The 18,281-nt window shown below is 32.1% G+C and overlaps 10 protein-coding genes and 2 pseudogenes across 12 annotated transcripts, besides 4 other annotated features; 4 read left to right on the top strand and 8 right to left on the bottom strand.

The window, feature by feature from the left end:
- Positions 1 to 612: 612 nt before the first annotated feature.
- Positions 613 to 1,262, bottom strand: TVAGG3_0606170 (annotated as a pseudogene). The gene has a single exon. A coding segment is annotated over exon 1 (650 nt).
- A 272-nt stretch (positions 1,263 to 1,534) lies between these two features.
- Positions 1,535 to 5,588: a mobile genetic element.
- TVAGG3_0606160 lies at positions 2,276 to 2,857 on the bottom strand (annotated as a pseudogene). Its single transcript has one exon. A coding segment is annotated over exon 1 (582 nt).
- Positions 2,877 to 3,032, bottom strand: TVAGG3_0606150 (uncharacterized protein; the record flags this gene model as incomplete). The annotated part of the gene is made up of 1 exon (XM_051239892.1): positions 2,877 to 3,032. The coding sequence occupies one exon, from the start codon at positions 3,030 to 3,032 to the stop codon at positions 2,877 to 2,879; it is 156 nt and encodes a 51-aa protein (XP_051097716.1).
- A 138-nt stretch (positions 5,589 to 5,726) lies between the features above and the next one.
- On the top strand, positions 5,727 to 6,575 carry TVAGG3_0606130 (uncharacterized protein; the record flags this gene model as incomplete). The annotated part of the gene is made up of 1 exon (XM_051239891.1): positions 5,727 to 6,575. One exon carries the CDS (start codon positions 5,727 to 5,729, stop codon positions 6,573 to 6,575), a length of 849 nt encoding a protein of 282 aa, XP_051097715.1.
- A 114-nt stretch (positions 6,576 to 6,689) lies between these two features.
- On the bottom strand, positions 6,690 to 6,822 carry TVAGG3_0606120 (uncharacterized protein; the record flags this gene model as incomplete). Its single annotated transcript, XM_051239890.1, has 1 exon — positions 6,690 to 6,822. A coding segment is annotated over one exon (133 nt), but the record flags the coding sequence as incomplete, so codon positions are not given.
- A 1,835-nt stretch (positions 6,823 to 8,657) lies between these two features.
- Positions 8,658 to 9,149, bottom strand: TVAGG3_0606110 (protein ubiquitination; the record flags this gene model as incomplete). Its single annotated transcript, XM_001292647.1, has 1 exon — positions 8,658 to 9,149. One exon carries the CDS (start codon positions 9,147 to 9,149, stop codon positions 8,658 to 8,660), a length of 492 nt encoding a protein of 163 aa, XP_001292648.1.
- Positions 9,150 to 9,536: 387 nt separating this feature from the next.
- Positions 9,537 to 9,747: a mobile genetic element.
- Positions 9,748 to 9,750: 3 nt separating this feature from the next.
- Positions 9,751 to 10,576: a mobile genetic element.
- A 375-nt stretch (positions 10,577 to 10,951) lies between these two features.
- Positions 10,952 to 10,979: a mobile genetic element.
- A 253-nt stretch (positions 10,980 to 11,232) lies between these two features.
- TVAGG3_0606070 (coiled-coil domain-containing protein 63 family) lies at positions 11,233 to 12,509 on the bottom strand (the record flags this gene model as incomplete). The annotated part of the gene is made up of 1 exon (XM_001582732.1): positions 11,262 to 12,509. The coding sequence occupies one exon, from the start codon at positions 12,507 to 12,509 to the stop codon at positions 11,262 to 11,264; it is 1,248 nt and encodes a 415-aa protein (XP_001582782.1).
- Positions 12,510 to 13,015: 506 nt separating this feature from the next.
- Positions 13,016 to 13,501, bottom strand: TVAGG3_0606060 (uncharacterized protein; the record flags this gene model as incomplete). Its single annotated transcript, XM_001582733.1, has 1 exon — positions 13,016 to 13,501. One exon carries the CDS (start codon positions 13,499 to 13,501, stop codon positions 13,016 to 13,018), a length of 486 nt encoding a protein of 161 aa, XP_001582783.1.
- A 254-nt stretch (positions 13,502 to 13,755) lies between these two features.
- On the bottom strand, positions 13,756 to 14,895 carry TVAGG3_0606050 (phosphoprotein phosphatase protein; the record flags this gene model as incomplete). Its single annotated transcript, XM_001582734.1, has 1 exon — positions 13,800 to 14,891. One exon carries the CDS (start codon positions 14,889 to 14,891, stop codon positions 13,800 to 13,802), a length of 1,092 nt encoding a protein of 363 aa, XP_001582784.1.
- Positions 14,896 to 15,659: 764 nt separating this feature from the next.
- TVAGG3_0606040 (Ankyrin repeat family) lies at positions 15,660 to 16,037 on the top strand (the record flags this gene model as incomplete). Its single annotated transcript, XM_001582735.1, has 1 exon — positions 15,660 to 16,037. The coding sequence occupies one exon, from the start codon at positions 15,660 to 15,662 to the stop codon at positions 16,035 to 16,037; it is 378 nt and encodes a 125-aa protein (XP_001582785.1).
- Positions 16,038 to 16,583: 546 nt separating this feature from the next.
- Positions 16,584 to 17,162, top strand: TVAGG3_0606030 (spectrin binding; the record flags this gene model as incomplete). Its single annotated transcript, XM_001582736.1, has 1 exon — positions 16,584 to 17,162. One exon carries the CDS (start codon positions 16,584 to 16,586, stop codon positions 17,160 to 17,162), a length of 579 nt encoding a protein of 192 aa, XP_001582786.1.
- A 71-nt stretch (positions 17,163 to 17,233) lies between these two features.
- Positions 17,234 to 17,890, top strand: TVAGG3_0606020 (ankyrin repeat and SOCS box-containing protein 4 family; the record flags this gene model as incomplete). Its single annotated transcript, XM_001582737.1, has 1 exon — positions 17,234 to 17,890. The coding sequence occupies one exon, from the start codon at positions 17,234 to 17,236 to the stop codon at positions 17,888 to 17,890; it is 657 nt and encodes a 218-aa protein (XP_001582787.1).
- Positions 17,891 to 18,281: the final 391 nt, after the last annotated feature.

Here is an 18,281-nt window from a genome sequence, read left to right as displayed (position 1 = left end):
AGACAGCAAAAATATTATTTAGGCGACCAGGTCACTCGTCACCTCGTCATTTTAACTTCTCTGAAAAAGTGTGACAACACGACATTTTGACAACATCGTAGAAAACACGCAAAACTCTTGAATTTGTGATAAAAAAAGCAACCGCGGAATTCCGGCGGTTTGGTATATTCTTCACAAAATGCTTGTTTTGAGGTCGAGCCACAAACGAATGTCGACGGTTAAGCCACAAACGAATGTCCGACGGTTAAGCCACAAACGAATGTCGACGGTTAAGCCACAAACGAATGTCCGACGTTAAGCCACTCAAAATATTTTTATTTTTATGTACGTACTGAAAAATGACAGTCGAAGCAAAAACGTTCACGAACAAATCTAATGCGAAACATTCACAAAAGGTTACAACGGTATTAAATCTTACGTAGAGACAAGGATGGTTATATAAATGCAACAAATATGTGTCAGCAGTTTAGGAAGACTTTAGAAAGTTGTTGGAAAATAACTATCCTGGACTCTCTTTTTGCTGTCTTAAGGAAATTTCATGAAAATTCAAGAGGGTAGAAAAGAGGGTAGAAAACGGGGTAAGATATACCCTTCTACCCTAAAATATATTTTTCAATACTTTTTCAGCACTTCTCCGTAGTTATATATGAAAGACAATTCGAGATAAAAGTCGTAGTACAATGGAACAATATGTTGCACACCATTTGTTGTGAACCAAACTTGAAAGTCAGAGAAACTGTTACTAGGTGGTTCATAGAATTTAGAAGCAAAGTCATAAAAGTCCTTACCAATACAAAGAAAACTATTGTTGCTTGAACTGAAACTTGCATGACACATAACATTTTGAGGGTCAAACACGTTTCTATAAACTGTCAAATCTGTTGGTGGGCGTAAAACCAGAACGGACCGTCAGGTGGTAATGGTTCGTTCTGGTTTAGTAACCGAAGAAATTGTGCCCAAGAACGTTTGTCTACTTGCCAAAATAAAAACTGTGTATCTCTTGGAGGGTTATTTTCAATCCTTTGAAATGAAACTGTGGAGTTCATCTTGTCATATTCTAGTTTCAGATAGTATGTTCCATTTAGTAAAGAATCGTATTTTTCTTGAAATTCCCAGTAGTATTTGTTTATTTGAGTTTGAAAGTCATTTAGAGTCTTCTCAAGACTTTCGTCTGAACGAACCGTAAAGATTCTCATTTCGTCAAATTTGTCTAGTAGACCGTCAGAAGCTCTATACTGCCCATGAAAATATACTGCAAACATAAACGCGTTAGTTCTTTTTGAAAACAAAACTCTTCTAAATCCTATTGCCTTTGCATCTGAAGGACTTTGAAGCCAACGAATTGGAAAGTCAAAGCGGTAGGAGCCGGATGAAATTTCTTCATCTGATATAGTCCTACCGGCGTTTGTGAAGATATAGTCTAACGGTTTTGTATCTGCTACTTTTGTTCTTTGTTTTTCAACCTGAAACATTTAATATATGTAAAAATATACTGTTTTAAAACGTTTTTACTTCATATTTCTCATCTAACAAACATGTTGTCTGACTGCTTGAGGGTTAGGTTGGTACCATTCGAACTTCACGCTTACAATTCCTTCAATTGCATTCAAAATGTCTGAGTCGGAGTCAAACATTTGTTCTCTCTTTGTAGTCTTGAAAGCGTCAAGAAGCATTGCAGCTGTTGTGACATTGCCATGTGCATAGTATATATGACCGTCCAAATCTGTTACGGTTAGTCTGAGATTGTATCCTTTCTTATTTCCGTCTTGTATGGCAGCAAGTACACCATGAAGCCTTCTTGTTCTTTCCTTCGTCAAAGTTTACTGTAAAGGTTCGACCAGATGTAATTTGACTTCTAACTTCACGGTACTTTTCATATGCATATCTTGTTCTTTCCATGGGAGCATGTTTGTCTTCACCTTTTCCTTTTTTCCTTCTCAAGAGATGCAATTGTTCGTCATGTTTCCAATAGAATCTGGCAAAGCCGTCGTGTCCTTCAACTTGAGGCTCACTAACATCGAAAGGCATGTCCATAAGACGTTCTTCTTCTAACCTCTCTAATCTGTTTGGATAATTTGCGCGTGCTGTTTCTAAGTCCATTTCATAGCGAAGACCAGACAATTTGTCATAGACTTTTATGGGTCTTCCCTTCCTATATTTAAACTTCTTTGAAACTCTCCAACCATATCTTTCTAACTCTGCTTTTATTCTAGCAGATTTTCTATCCATTCTATGCGAGGGCATTTTTATAAAAATAAAAAAATGTTTTTTTTCTTTACTTTACATAACCGCCTGCTGCCAAAAGTCTTTGACGCCAACCCATACCAGCTAATGAAGGTTGACTTGGTTTAGTTTGGAAACTAAACTTTGGTTTTGGTTTATCTTCAGTTTTTGGTTTCTCTTCTTCTATCGGTTTTTCGTCACTTTTCGGTTCCTCTGACTTTACTTCACTTGCAGGTATGGTTGTGTCGTCAACATCTTCTAAATATCATATGCCATTTGTTTTTGTTTTCCTTTCAACTTTTTGTGTTTGTTGTAAAGTTTAGAATATTTCGACTCTAAGTCAATGAGATGTTCTATAATGAACTGTTGGTCAGTGAAGTAAACTTTTCCATCTGTTGTCTCAAAGCTCCTTCAGACTTCAATATTTTATTTGTGAGAGTCTGTTTCTTTTTTGAGATACTAGCCGTTCCATTTCTATGAAAGTGACTTTATAGTTAGGGTTTGTATTTCCAGACCTGGCACTTTCTATTATTGAATTTTTCTCTTCATCTGTAAGTTCTTTGACAGGTTTTGACAATGGTTCTGAACTTTTTGTTTGTGGTGTCAAATCTACCGTTTCAACTTCTTCGGTCATTTCATCTCAGTAAAAAATTTTAGTTTGGTTTGTTTTCAACTGGTTGTTTAGGTTTTTTAAGTCGGTCTAAAACTTCCTGAGGTATAGGGAGGACTTGACAAACACGTGGTTGTGTAACTGCTGGAAGCCGACAAATCCATCTTGAGCCCATTTGTCTCAATGCTGTATTGTTCATTTCATCTCAGTAAAAAAATTTACATTCCCCACGTTTGAGGCGGTTGAGGTTGGTTATTGTTACCATTGTTGTGCATGGTTATATCCTCTGTTAAAGAATCTTTCACCTTGGTCCATATAGTGCCTGCTTGGTTATAGTAGTCATTTGCTTTGTTATAGTAGTTTCCTGTTGTCTTCCTACATTGTCCATCCATCCTTGAACTTTTCCTCTTGTTTCAGGATTTGGAATAAGATTTGCTGCATCTCGTGCTACCTCCCAACCTTTCTGTACAGTTTGTATAATAGGTTGTGCTTTCTCTTTCAGTATACCTAATGTACTCAAAATCTTCCTTCCAATTCCAAATGCACCTCTGGCTAGTGTTCCACTGCGGGCAAAAATCTAGATGCGATCCTGTAATGCGCCAAATAAACCCATTTCTTTACAGGTTAAAAATGACGATCAAACAAGGACCCTATGTTTCTAAGGCAACAAAGAAAGCACTCATGATAAAAATCTTTAGTTCAACACCAAATGCTTGGTTTATGGATATCTTGGAAAACATTCCGAGAGTTAGAACAGATGGACCTCCATACTGGTTAATATTTGTCGGTCAAAACACAAGATACTGTGAAGCCATACCATTACAGTCCAAAAATATTTTAGATATCTTAGCACTTTGACAATATTCGTTGACAAATACCATCCAACAAAACTGACATCTGACTGTGAAAGTTCTTTCAAATCATGAGATTGTAAAAACTATCTGCGTTCAAAAAATGTAAACCAATATTTTCATTGTCGACCAAAACCATTCTGCTCTTGGTGTCATTGACAGTTGTATAAAAATATTAAGAGACTTAAACCAACCACAAGGTGGTGAGGTAGATGAAATGTCATATGACGACAAATACAGACATTTCTCCATGGCAAAGATGAGACAAGTTTTAAATATTTACAATAGCCGTAAACAAAAAGGTTTGGGAAACCACTCCCCTGAAGAAATGAAAAACAACCCCGACTTAGAGAAAGACTATATATTTAATAGTTTAGTCAAAAGAGACAAACAAGAAAGAATGCCAGGCTTCAAACTTAAGAAAGGTGACAAAGTAAAAATAGAAATACCTAAACGCGACCCATATGAAAAATACTATTGACTATGAACAATGGGAACTCGACAGGTACTCGCATTCGTGTTCGTAAAAATAGAAGAAAGTAGTATACAAGAGAATATTATGAAGTTTTAGGCAAACATGGCAAAATGTACAGACTGCAAGCAGAAGATAAAACTACTATTGTCAGACCTCGTTTCAAACTTGTCAAAGTTCAAGGTGGTTACTTTCAAAGACAGTTCCTAACAAATATAAGACAACTCCTGACGAATATGCTAAAGAAGTTGAAAATGACGACTAAGCATTTCTATACCATGCGTAAACTGTCATGTAAGGTGGCATGTAGTCTTTACTCTGTCCCGTTGTTTCCGAATATCCTGTAATGCGATGTGTATGGCTTCCTCCTCCCTGAGTGTCATCCCAGTAACAATTTATAGCAAACTTAACGTCGTCTTTAACATCATATCCTTTACCTTTTGTCATTCCTGTCCAATCCCAATATCTATGCTTATGCCAACCTGCTTCAGCTGTAGTTAAATTTATGTAGTGACTGTGTGCAGGTAAGTTTTCACCTGAAATCGTTTTACTTCCACCTGTTACCTTTGAAGAGTTTGCACAATACAAAACCTTTCGACTATTTGAGTCCAAGTTCCAAAACCAAGTACTACTTCTGGTCTGGTAGAGTTCATTGACGTATAAATAGAAACCTATAGGATATACTGTTTGAAGTATTTCAATCTTTAATGTTTGAAGCTCTGTTTTGTCTGCTTTTTATATATAACTTTTCTTCAAGTTCATTTACGTCAGAGATGCTATGTCTATGATATTTTTGTGGGTATGTTCCTTCTGTCCATGCGAAAATACGTTCTTTTGTTGCATCTACATATCCTTTTATCCATGTCGAGTCTGCTTTTGTATTCCTTAACTCTGTAACACCTTTCTCAAGCTCTTTCAACTGTTGTCCATCTTCCATTAAACCTCTGGTATGACTTGAAACCGTTTGTGTCAACATATCTACAGTTTCTTTGTCGGCTTTAAGGTCTAAACATCCTGAAACCCCCCCTGTATTGGCTTTACCTTCTAAAATCTTTGTTGTCCGTTCATGGTACCATTCAACCATTTCTTTAATTTTTTCATCCTTTTCATCCACATATTCCTTATCTGCCTTCTTCACTAACGCACTAGCCACACGTGCTAACTCATCGTCAACATACTTTGTCAGCTTTGTTGTCAACATCCTCTTTTGTTGCATATGTTGCATCTGCTCTGTCATTGTTCTTCTTTGAACTTTTTCAATGACATACTCTTTGTCAGCTTTGTTGTCAATATCTGCTTTCAAAAGAAGTTCATCTATAGGTTTCTCGTTTAAAGTTCTTTTGTTGGATTTATACAAAACAGTATGGTTCTTACTGTCTTGAAACAGAAACTCATCTGTCATTGGGTTTATCGTCAGTTTTAAGTTTCCTTCTTTCAATGACTCAGATATCTTAGAATAGTTTGAAAAGTTTGTTGTGTTCTTATTTAGAGCTTGTATAATGAGTTGTCGGTTGTGTTGTATTCTCTCATAGACGCTGTTTTCATTTGACATTTTTATTCTAGATAAAATATGCTTCCAATAGAAAAAGAAAATTCAAGAGTTGCTACAACTAAACCATTAGATGAACTTTTTACTAATGTCGGTCAAAAGTTTGAGACAGAGACCGTAAAGCATGAAGGCTATCGTTTTGACTACCCATTAAGATGGTTAAGAGACCCATCTGTCACAAAAGCTATTGGCTTTCGTAGAATGAAGTTTGTGTCTGTAGAAGATAAAAGTTTTCCATTTATTGTAAGGTTTCATATAGATTATATATCTGAAGGGAAACGAAAAATGTGGGAAGAAATTGAGCTAATACAAGTTGACCTTTCATCTTCTCTACAGACTGCGTTAAAAAATATAGAAGATAAAATAAATTCATGTTATGCAAAATATGCTGATGAATATGCAAATACCGAGAGCACACTTTATGTGAGAATTGTATATGACAAACAAAATTCACAAGTGTCATTTCAAATCTACGAAGACAATCCAAAGAAAGACGAACAAATATATACAGAATTCACTGCAATGTCATGGTATTATTTGCAAAGAATGTTAAATCAGAAAGTCGAACTTCCTTTAGCAAATATTTACAGTCGATATGCAAGAGATGAACCATATTTATTTAAAGATGTTTTCGACCCAGCTGCTATTATTGTTCATGCTTCATTTTCTGGCGCCCAAAACTCTTTCTTATGCTTGGCAAATGACTTTTACGAAAAACCTACAAAGTTATACGAACCACCAAGTGGAAGTATTTCAGACTTTCAAGTATGGTTTACTACAGATGGAAGAAAAAGAATAATTCCATTATACCATGCGTTTTACTTAGAACTTAGTTTCATATACAACTACTATCGAACGGTAAAAATATAATTTTTTAATACGGTTGAGGTGTTGGATTTGGTTGCCAACTAGACTGTGGTGCAGGTTCAGGTTGTTGTATAACAGGAGCTTGTTCTTCTGGTTCAGGGTCTTTAGGTATAATACCAACGAACTGACCTACTCTTTTACCAATATTTTTGACACCGTTCCAAATTCCTTTTCCGACAGATTTTATTCCATTCCATATACCTCTTCCAACATTTCGAAAGAAGTTTCCTATCTTACTGAAGAAACCCATTTTACTATATGTAAAAATCTAATGTCCGCCTAGTCTCTTACGTTTCCTGTTGAGTTCCATAGCATTCTTTAACTGGAGCTCATACATTCTGTTTCTCCTCTGGTAGAAAACATATTCTGGGTCAACTCCTGTGTTCGCGTCATCTGCATAAAGTTGTTTATATCCCACTTCAGGGTTTGTATAAACTCTTTCCATCTCATATTTGCATACCATGGTGGCAAACCTAACGCAGCGTCATTTGACATGGCAGTTTGCATTTGTACATCTGTTGGCACTTGACCATAGTTTGCCATTGCAGTTTGTATTCTAACTTCATTTGGAATATTCTCTGGGTTTGGTTGTCCAGGTTGCTGTGCATTCGCTAAGTTCTGTGCGTCCATTTAATATTAGATAAAATATCTCTTACGAGTACATATGCTGAACATTTGCTGGTATTGGTTCATCTTCATATTCTCTATATCTTTCTGCCACGTCAAATAAGTAAATGACACAATGGAAAAAACCTAAAACAAGTAGTCCTATTTCAAACCACATTTACTTACTAGTAAAATTTCTTTGTTATGACACTTTCTCCAGTTTATGGGACCTCTCTCATATTCTATCTTGTCATATCTAAACTCATAGTCATGTATATCCTCTAACCATCTCATGACACTTTCCAAACCACTTTTATCGGATGTAAAGTAAAAGCATGGATGGTTATGTAAAACGTCTAAAGTTTCTAAAGAGTCTCTCAAAGTCCAGTCTACTTGGTATTGAAAATCGTATGTGTTATAGAACGGCGGGTCCACTATAAAGAAAACATTTTCCTTGTCTTTATATTTTTCATACAACTCTGTCCAATGACATCTCACAAACTCTATACCCTCAATATATTTTTCTATGTCCTCTTTGAAAACATTTGTATAGTTAAGATATAAAACTTTTGACATAAGTGTTTCAATGTCATGAACTCTTATAGCACCACTATATAATAGTCTAGCAGATATACTATCCCAGTCTATATATTCTGCTTTTTTCAAAACCTCTCTGACAGTATTTTTCTTATCTAATGGTATACGTTCCATCTTACCTATAGGTATCTTTTCTTTTAACTCTTTCAATATTTTGTTAGTGTCTGGAATATGTTTGAGACGGTCCATATAGTTGTCGAAGTCATTGCATATAATCTTTGAGTCAGGAAATACAGTATGGCACAAATGGGATATATAGAAACTTCCACCGAACAAATCTACAAATGTTAGACCATTCGGTAGTTTCTTAAGTTCTCTCAATATAATATCTTTACATCTACTCTTATTTCCAAAGAAGGGTAACGGTGGTTTTGTAAAATTCATTTTATATACAATAAAAATGTTTTTTCCTGAAAAGTGACAGAAAAGTGACAAAACATTTACGAAGAAATCTTGACAAATTCAAGAGGGTAGAAAAGAGGTTAGAAAAGAGGTTATATCTAACCTTCTACCCTAAAATATATTTTTGTCTGATTTTACGAAGAAGTCTTGACAAAACATTTACGAAGAAGTCTTGACAAAACATTTACGAAGAAGTCTTGACAAAACATCTTCAGGGCTAGAAGGCACGAAGTGCCTGGAAGCCCCACTACCTTTTTTTTTTTTTTTTTTTTTTTTTTTTAAAAGAAAGAGAATTTCATAAAACAAAGATAAATATGAAAATAAAGAGAATTTTATAAAACAATGATAAATATGAAATTAAAGAGAAAGTAATAAAACAATGATAAATATGAAAATAAAGAGAATTATATAAAACAATGATAAATATGAAAATAAAGAGAATTATATAAAACAATGATAAATATGAAAATAAAGAGAATGTCATAAAAAAATGATAAATATGAAAATAAAGAGAATATAAATTTTGTTGATATCTTCTCCATTAGAAAGTAAATAAGATGCAACATCATAATTTCCAAAATGCATACTTTCAGCTATTGAATCAAAAGTTTGTCCAAAATTTGATTTAAGATACTCAGCAATTTCATAATTATGATAATCCAATGCTGTATTAATCATGTTATCAAATGATATACCATCTTCAATCATTTGCATAAAAATGATTTTATTTCCGCCTTGAACAGCATACATTTCGGAGTATCCTGTGTATCTAGCTCCTAAATTTTTTAAGTAATTGAAACACAATTCTGATCCATATTTAATTGAACAATCAAGTGGTGTGAATTCATAATCTATTTTCTCATTAATATCAAGTTTTGGGAATTTATCCTTAAGATCATCAACTTTATCACATGCAATGTAGAACAAAGGAGATTTTGTTGAATATATATTGAGAATATCTTCTTCTTTCATTTTAGGTTCGAAGTTTTCAAATTTGAAACCTTTATAATATAGAAGCGTAGCCAATTCCTCATTTTTCGGTTTGATTAAACATGAGAATTCGTTTAATATGTTTAAATAAAGTTCTGCAAATAATTTGATATCTTTGACACGAATTTGCGACATAACGTCAATCAAGTAAAGTGACATTTGGATTGGTATTTTGTTATTTGTAATGAATTCTATAATTTGTGAAGATATTTGTAAAATATTATTGGAATTGACACTCCAAATAATTTTTGATGCTTGATCAGGGTATTCAAATACTTCGTTTGGCTTAATATCGTTAAAATCGCATCCAGATTCGTTTTTTGATTACTCAGTTCTCAACATGATTTATAAAATTATGGATGTGGCACTGAGTAGGTGACAAAAGTGCATACTCTTAAATTAACCTTAAATGTTTATTTTTCGATATTTTCGGTATTAACCTTATTGTAAATTTTTCCGGTGATAAATTTATCACACTGAGGTTATTTTTCCGGTGAGATTTTTAACCTTGATTTAATGAAATTAATATATATAAATTTTATTATTTTTAATTTCGAATGAGTATAATAAAATATTTTTTTATATCGTCATAACTCTCATCACTGTTGTGATTCCAAATGCGATTATTAAGGTTCAAGTCGCTAATGTTTTGAATGAAGATAGAGCAGTAAGAATTCTTACAAGGGCAGGTAATCAGATTGTTGAGCAAAGAGCTTCAAAACACGATGAATGTTTGAAATTAATTCAACACATTTTGGAAATTGTCGAAAGCCGAAGGATTGAACCTAATGTCCTTATTCCATCTTTGAAGACAATATTAAATTTGGCACAAAGAAGTTTAAAGGAAGAGTAAGCAAGATTAGATAATTTGGACTTTTTTTAAAATTAATGAATAAACAGTATATTTTTGAAGTGTAAGCTTATTTACCTGAAGCTATATTACTTAATATAACATTCAAAGTATTATTGCTATTTATTGGAGAACAAATTTATGTAATTTTCACATGAAAATTGATAAATTTGTATTTCCTTATGATAATCAATTTTTGTATTTGTAGAGAGTCTCCCTGCATGATATCAAGACTTGGCTATAAGTCTTTATCCATTTTTGAAAATTGTATTGTAAATTGTAAGAATTTCCGAATACTACTACTATAAAATATAATTGCTTATCTATGTATATTCTCCCTGCATGATATCAAGACTTGGCTATAAGTCTTTATCCATTTTTGAAAATTGTATTGTAAATTGTAAGAATTTCTGAATACTACTACTATAAAATATAATTGCTTATCTATGTATATTCTCCCTGCATGATATCAAGACTTGGCTATAAGTCTCTATTCATTATGAGTATGACCCCATTTTTTTTTACAAAAAGTGCCGAATTGCAACTTTGTCCCAATCTCATGTGGCACTTTTCGAATTACTATACATTTCTGATTGCTAATATTTATTTAGTATGTCAATGCTAGATGCATAATAAAAACAGCCTGTATAAATGGTGTAAGTGAAATGTAATATGAGAACCGAATTTCTTTTATATCAATTTTAAATTAACAAATACTCTAAAACTTTTTATTTATTATCAAAATTCGAAAGATCATTAAATTTGTTTTCAAATTCTTCAAAGCTTTTCAATTTGCAAAAGTATAATTGGGATTATCTAACGCTTCCAATCAGAGGATGATTTTTTTTATGGAGTGAGTTATTCAGACAGTATGTAGAAATAAAAAAACTCTTGTCGCCTTAATTCATCCATGTGTTGGATTCTTTTACTTCTCTTAAGGGTGGACTTACTACTTTCTGACACACTCTCAAAAAACGGGAATATTGGTGTGAAGATGCACAGAAAATAATAATTCTCGGACAAACGATTATTTTTGATTCTACATTAAAAGCAAAAATAATCATATACCCGAGAATTACACTTTTCCGACTTTTTTTGGGTCGCTTCGCACCCCTGACAAAAGGTCGGAAAAGTGAAAAAATAGATTCTAAATACGCACTCAAATATTGAACTTCTATACAATAAAGATCAATCCAATATAAAAACAAACAATAACGCAATATATTTATATATTCAAACAAATATTATTCAATAATTTTGTCTTGAGAGTGATTTTCGATTGCATTCTCAATACATGTTAAAGCAAACATTGCATTAGAAGGAGTTACTGTAGACAAATCATCTGGAGAGCCATCCCATGAACATCCAAGCATATTAAATAATTCATCAATTTCTTTATAAATATCTGAGTACTTAGCCTCTTCCGCATCACACTGTTTCTTCAGTTCATCATATTCCTTCTGAGCATCGCTGATTTGCTGGTTTATTTCATTCAAATCTGAATTTGCAATTTCGATTTCTTTGTTTTCTCCTTCTTGGCTTAAGATTTTAGCTTGCTGTAACTCTAGAGCTTCGACTTCCTCTTGAAGCTTCTTTCTATTTTGAGAATGCTCTATGACAAAGTTGTAAAGTGAACAATTTTCACGTTCTAGCCTATCAGCTTCTGCAATGACCTCGTCAACTGATTTTAGGTTAAGTAATTTGAGGGTTTGTGAGATCCTATCTTGATATTCTTCGGTTTGTGCTGTTAAATTATCAGTTTTATGGTCAACTTTTTGGTTTTTCTGTTGTTTTGATTGGGATTCTAATTCACTATTGGCTTCTTCAGTAAGTTCATCTATCTTTTTAGAGTATTCTTCGGTAACTTCTTTATTATTCGAATTAAGTTTGTCAATTTCGGCTTGAATGTCCTCTTTTTGCTGTGCAAGTGTTCTATTATTCTCATGGCTAGTCTTTTGTGGTGAATTAGGTTGCTTTTTGTCTGTTTGATAAGGTGCCATATTTGCTTTTCGTAGAATATCTAATTGTTCACGTTTTTCCGCGAGAATCACCAAATTCTGGTTGTATTTAATCGTTGATTTCTCTAATCTGGATTCCATTGCCTTAATTTGATTAATTAATTGCTCGCTTTCTCTTGTTTGTGTATAGTTTGTTCCTATTTTAGTACGAGTTTTAGAGAGATTATCTTCTAGTGCCTTTCTTTTTTGATCTTCTGTTGTAAACTCGTTCGTTAAGATTTGTAATTTATTTGTTAAATTTCTTTCAAGCTGTTTGAGTCTTGATAATTCATCCATTTCGTTATTAAGTTTATTAAAGTCCATTATTTCACTGTTTTTAGGTCTGTAAGTCATAAATGGATCTTTTTCTCTTTTTCTAGACTTTGCTCTTTGTTCTTTTTTTAGCTGGGCCATTGCTTCGCTAGTTTGCCGTCCAAGAGCCGTTTTGACTTTGGCGCGGAGTCTATCATGAGGCGAAAGAATGGATGCACACATAAATCAATAACGAACTTTTTAAGTAAAAAGTGACAATGATCAAAAGAAATTGTTATGATTTCAACATATTAGAAATGAAACTAGTGGCCATTATGTACTGGAATATATTTCCATATGTATATATTATATACTATATTGTGATCCAACATTAATTTCATTTTATTAATAATAAAATCAATAATAATTGATAATTTATGCTTCATGAAGTTTCAGCATACAACAAAAACTCGTCTTTATGATTGGAACCAAACAGTTTTTGAAATATCATAATTTAAAATTTAATATTTTTATTATCAATGAATTAATTTCATCGTTTCTATAGTATTAAATAATAAAATAGTTGGGTATTCTGGTAGGAACTATTAAAATATGTATTTCCTCATGAAATTCTTTGATTGTTTTTCATTTTGATTGTTCATCCGCCCGAAAAGATATCCTTGATTCTTGTGATTGAGCGCATCAGTATTTAATGAATCATCAGTTTGTTTTGAACTTAATTTTTATTATTATTTAGTTATGGAATATCTATGTATAAGGGTAAAGCTGAGTGCTCGAATTTTTGTCATAGGTGGATTTGTTTCTAATTCAGAAGCGATTGTAAAGCCAAGATCAGCAATTTTCTTTGATTGATCAATTCTTTGTAATGTTTCGATAATTTGTACGTGATCTGTAGAGTTTTCAGATAGCTGTTGCATTAAAACTGGTATTTTATCTTGCAATTCAAGAAATGATTGCTTTATTTGTAAAACTTCTTCTTGTAATTTCTTTGTCATACCACTGTCAATATAAGATTGAATGCAATTTTGAAGTTGCTGGCATATTTCTTCTGTATCAGCTGCAAAATCCATAACCAAAGAATAAAAAGTGACAAAACAAGAATCAAAAATGTGTATCAAGCTCAAATAGTACTGTTTTTGAAATGTACTTGTCATGAGGTTGCTATATTCTTGGACCTCGCTGATGTATTCCCTATCAAAATTATCAACAACCATGAAAACAAGATCATTTGCTCCTTGGATCTTAATTAGGTTACTTTAATGCCTATGTATTGAGGAATCTTTTGTGCAAAGTAATGATTCATTATAATATTAAGCGAACAAATGTAATGTGATATACAATGTTGATCCAAAGTAATCTATGGTATAACTCCGAATAGTAATTTTATTGGGTTAAGTTTGAATTTGAAATTTCTTCTAAAAAAAAATTACGATTCTAAGTTCCAAGATAATTCATTTCAAAAACGACAAACAGATAGTTTTATAAGAAATAATAACAAAACAAGAACAAAAATTACGAAAATAATCCGACTGATTTTCTATTTGCGGGAACTTTAGCAGATTTCATAAGAGGAGCGCGTCTAGCTGCAACCATGATTTTGTTTGAGAACATTGGTGCTGTCTGCATCTTCTTACATGAAGCAGAAAACTGATTTGTAGTCGGATTTGGAATTTTGGCAAACATCGTAAGATTCGTAGGTATTGTAATAGGCTCCATAATTACTTCTTTTATGTCCTGATCAATTTTAATAAATGCCGCAACATTATCTAAATCTCCATAATTACTGGTTGAAAAGACTGTAATAACCTTTCCGTTGTGGTCCTTTTTAATTCCAGAGGCAACACTTTGATGACCTCTGATAATAGTATCGCAATTGACCTTTTTAAGAAACTGTTCTGTTGCTGCTGGCCCATAGTCATATCCAAGGCCTCTAGAGCTTGGGCTGTATTCTGTTATGGAATCTACCGGATCAGACCAGAGTAAACTGGCAACTAAAGCAGGGCATTCTAAGATAGGAAATGTTAAGCTTTCGATATCCTTAAGAGAATTTAATTCCGGTGAGACTCCACCATGAACGCAGAAAATATGACCTTTAATGATAGCAGCGATTGGTAAATAAGAAAAAACTTCATTGATTGTTTCCCATAAAACTTCATCGTTAAATTGGGTTTTAACGCTTTCTTTAAATCCGAATTTTTCGTTGATGTCTGCGTATTCATGATTTCCGCGTAAAATTGTGATATTATCTGGATATACATTTAAAAGGGATAATAATAGAGTGACAACCTCTATAGAGTAGCTTCCACGATCAACAAGGTCTCCTAAAAAGAGGTAATTTTTCTTCGGAGGTAAACCATTTTTAATTAAAATTCTGACTAAATCGTGCAAATTGCCATGTAAATCCCCAACGACTATGACATTTGTATTTATGTTACGGAGAGCACTGCTGTTTTGAAGAACTGTTATAGCATCTGTACAAATCTTTCCGATTACTTCCTTTGGAAAACGCGGAATCAACACAGAGCTACCAAGATCTGGTATATCTTCTGGTTGCATTGAAAAAACATTTTCGTAATTCTTAAGAACGTATTCGGAGAGTGTCATCTTGATAATTAAAATAATTTAGAATTGTGAGTAAAGTGTCAAAAACGAATTATTTGACATGTAAAGATATTGTTTCTTACATAATCAACATCATTGACTTAATTTAAGTTGTGAATTTTGGTGGTCATATCCTGTATATCCAGAATGATATGTTAATTTAAGGAAATTTTCATTGTTTGACTTATTATTTGGTATTTTTGGACAATTATTGAAACCAAAAGAGAACCTTTAAATCTATCAAGTTGAAGAACCAAATCTCATGTAATTACTATATTTATGGGGATAATAAATTATTGATTTTATATCTGAAGAACTATGATAGACTTACAACATCTAGCATTAGTAATGCTAATCTCCCTGTTCTTTAAGACATCACTAGCATTTATTCAAATCTCATATCAACCTTATGGAAGTCATAAAAAACCACTGTCAAAGTATAATTGAAAGCAAGAAAGATTACATAGCATGCTTCAAAAGCATTTATGTTCCCCCTAATCATAATCATGGAGAGTTATATAAAGAAATTAAGTCGGTTTTAATGGAAAAATACCATGTATTCCCAGAAACAATATGCAAATCAATCAAAGAAGCTGCTCTCATCTCTCCAAAGCATCTTAAATTCTACGCTGAGTTATTTAAATTAATATGTTCTGAAAATTTTCAACGATTTAAAATCAGAAAGCCTAGATTTGATGATTTTAACGACATTGTATACGAACTTCGTGGTGACATTTATAGTATGCAAAAGCAAAAGAATCATATGGGGATATGTATATTTTAAGAGATATAGCTCCGGAATGTTTTGAGCCAAAGAGAAAAGCCCATAAAGATGATAATTGGAAAAACATCAATTGGGTAGACAATAATGGATTAACTCAATTATCAATGTCTATATTGCGTCACAACATAGAGAATGCAATTTTTTGCATCCAGGTTCTCAAATGTGATGTAAATATTCCGCAACGATATTTGCCAATAAGCTTAGCTGTTCAAATTGATAACCTAGCGCTTGTGGAAGTTCTTTGCCAAAACGGTGCTGATTTAAACAAAGCAGACTTTCAAGGTTATTATCCCCTTGACAGAGCGAAAAGTCAAGAAATGCGTGATTTTCTAACAAAGCACGGATCTGTACAAAGAAAGAAATAATATTTATTGAGTAAACATTATTATATATTTATATTTAGAAAGAAATTGAGAGGGCTATTCATGTAGAATTTCAAATTGAAATTGCAAAATCTACTGTCGACATGGATGTTGCATAATCTAATATATCAGCAGATAATAATATCCATCAATATTTTGTTAGGTACAACTTTGAGAGATGGTTATAGGATAATCAAAGTTCATTTCCTTTTTATATATAGAGAGCGAGAGTTTAAATGGGGAACTTTGATATTTTTCCCACCATAGTAGTTTCACTTTTTGCATATGAACTCTATATTGATTCTGGCTAAAAACTCGAGAAATTAAAATTTTTCAATTTTTGGTCTGTTAAAAGTACCTTGATCTATATTCATAGAAACAATTGATTTGGATTGATTGGCAAAAAATCTTGTTTTTTGGAAATAAAACTAATTGGGCTGTTTTTCAAAATTGAACTTTATTGATAAATAGGTCTATTGTCTTAATAATTTATGGAAAAATTTTATAAATTGGAATTTTGATTTTTCTGGATTTTTTTTTAATTTTTTAATGTCTGAGCAAGACCTTCATCAAATTGAATACAATGAATTGAGAAGTAGATGTAAATACTACATCGATATATATAATGTATTGTATCAATTGAAAACAGAAAACGAAGAAGAATTAAAGTCAATTTACAAAATGATCAAAACCGAATTGATTGATTCAAAGAATTATCTTCCCCAAAATATAATCAAAGACATTTTAGACATAATTCCATATAATAATCGCTATACAAAGTCATATTTATATCTTGCCAAATTCGTATATGATGATTATAATGTAATATATGTCAACAATGTTGAACCTATTTCAAAATTCCTGTTTTACAAAGAATTTGGAATTAGATTAGACAAATCTGGTGATTTCATAAATATTCATTATGAAGATCGCGATATTTTTACAAAAAATACAATTTACAGAGCAATTATGGATGATGATAAAGAAAGATTCATCTACTTCATTGAAAGCGAAGAATTTTACGAAGATCAACAACTTTATAGCAATTTTTCCCACAAGCTCATAAAGGATATTCATTGCTTGAATTATGTTGTTACTACGGAGCAGTTAATTGTTTCAAGTTATTAAAAACAAAATTTGTCACAAAAATTTCTCAGGAATGCCTTGAACTATCATTTTTAGGAGGAAATGCAGAAATCATGAATGAATGTTTGAAATATCATAAACCAAATGAAGAATGTATGAAGTATGCAATTATTTCACACAACATTGATTTTGTTACGTTCTTAATGAATGTATACAATATAAATATCAAACTAGACTATTGTGCAGAATTTAAAAATCTTGAATCTTTTTTAGTTTATTTCGATCAAACTAATGATGCTAACAAATATTTCTTTTATTCAGCGATATTTGATACTCCATCATTATGCGAATATTTCCTTTCACGTATTTCAAATATCAATGAAAATGATGAAGATGGAGCAACAGCACTTCATTATGCAGCAAGATATAATAGTAAAGAAATTACCGAATTTCTTATTTCACATGGTGCAAATATCAATGAAAAAGATAATAATGGACAAACTGCTCTTCATATTGCAGCAAGATATAATAGTAAAGAAATTACCGAATTTCTTATTTCACATGGTGCAAATATCAATGAAAAAGATAATAATGGACAAACTGCTCTTCATATTGCAGCAAGATATAATAGTAAAGAAATTACCGAATTTCTTATTTCACATGGTGCAAATATCAATGAAAAAGATAATAATGGACAAACTGCTCTTCATATTGCAGCAAGATATAATAGTAGGCAAAATCGCAACCGAATTTTTAAATCTATATTTTGATGATAAATTGTGATTTTTAGCTTAAATCGCGATTTTTTAAAAATCGCGAACAGAATTTTTTCGCGATTTATTAATAAATCGCGATTTGAACGATAAATTTCGATTTTTTTAAAAAATCGCGATTCGTGAAAAAATTGCGACTTTTTGAAAAATCGCGAACTTTCAAAAAAATCACGTCCTTAATTTTGGTCTTTTTCGGAGTGATAAGTCGTCCTTTAAGTAATATTTTTTTTCTCGAATTGCTAATTGAAAAATTAAATTCGAGAAAAGAGATTACAATAGTATTGTATGGACTATAATCCTACTACTATAACACTTTTTTTGTGAAAATCACACTTTTTTAAAAAAAGATATCAAATTGAAAAAAATTATTCTTATTTTTACTTATACT

This window comes from Trichomonas vaginalis, chromosome II (genome assembly GCF_026262505.1).
Source record: "Trichomonas vaginalis G3 chromosome II, whole genome shotgun sequence".
Taxonomy (NCBI): Eukaryota; Parabasalia; order Trichomonadida; family Trichomonadidae; genus Trichomonas; species Trichomonas vaginalis.
The sequence above is the reverse complement of the archived record's forward strand: the minus strand, read 5'-3'. Positions and strand labels throughout refer to the sequence as shown.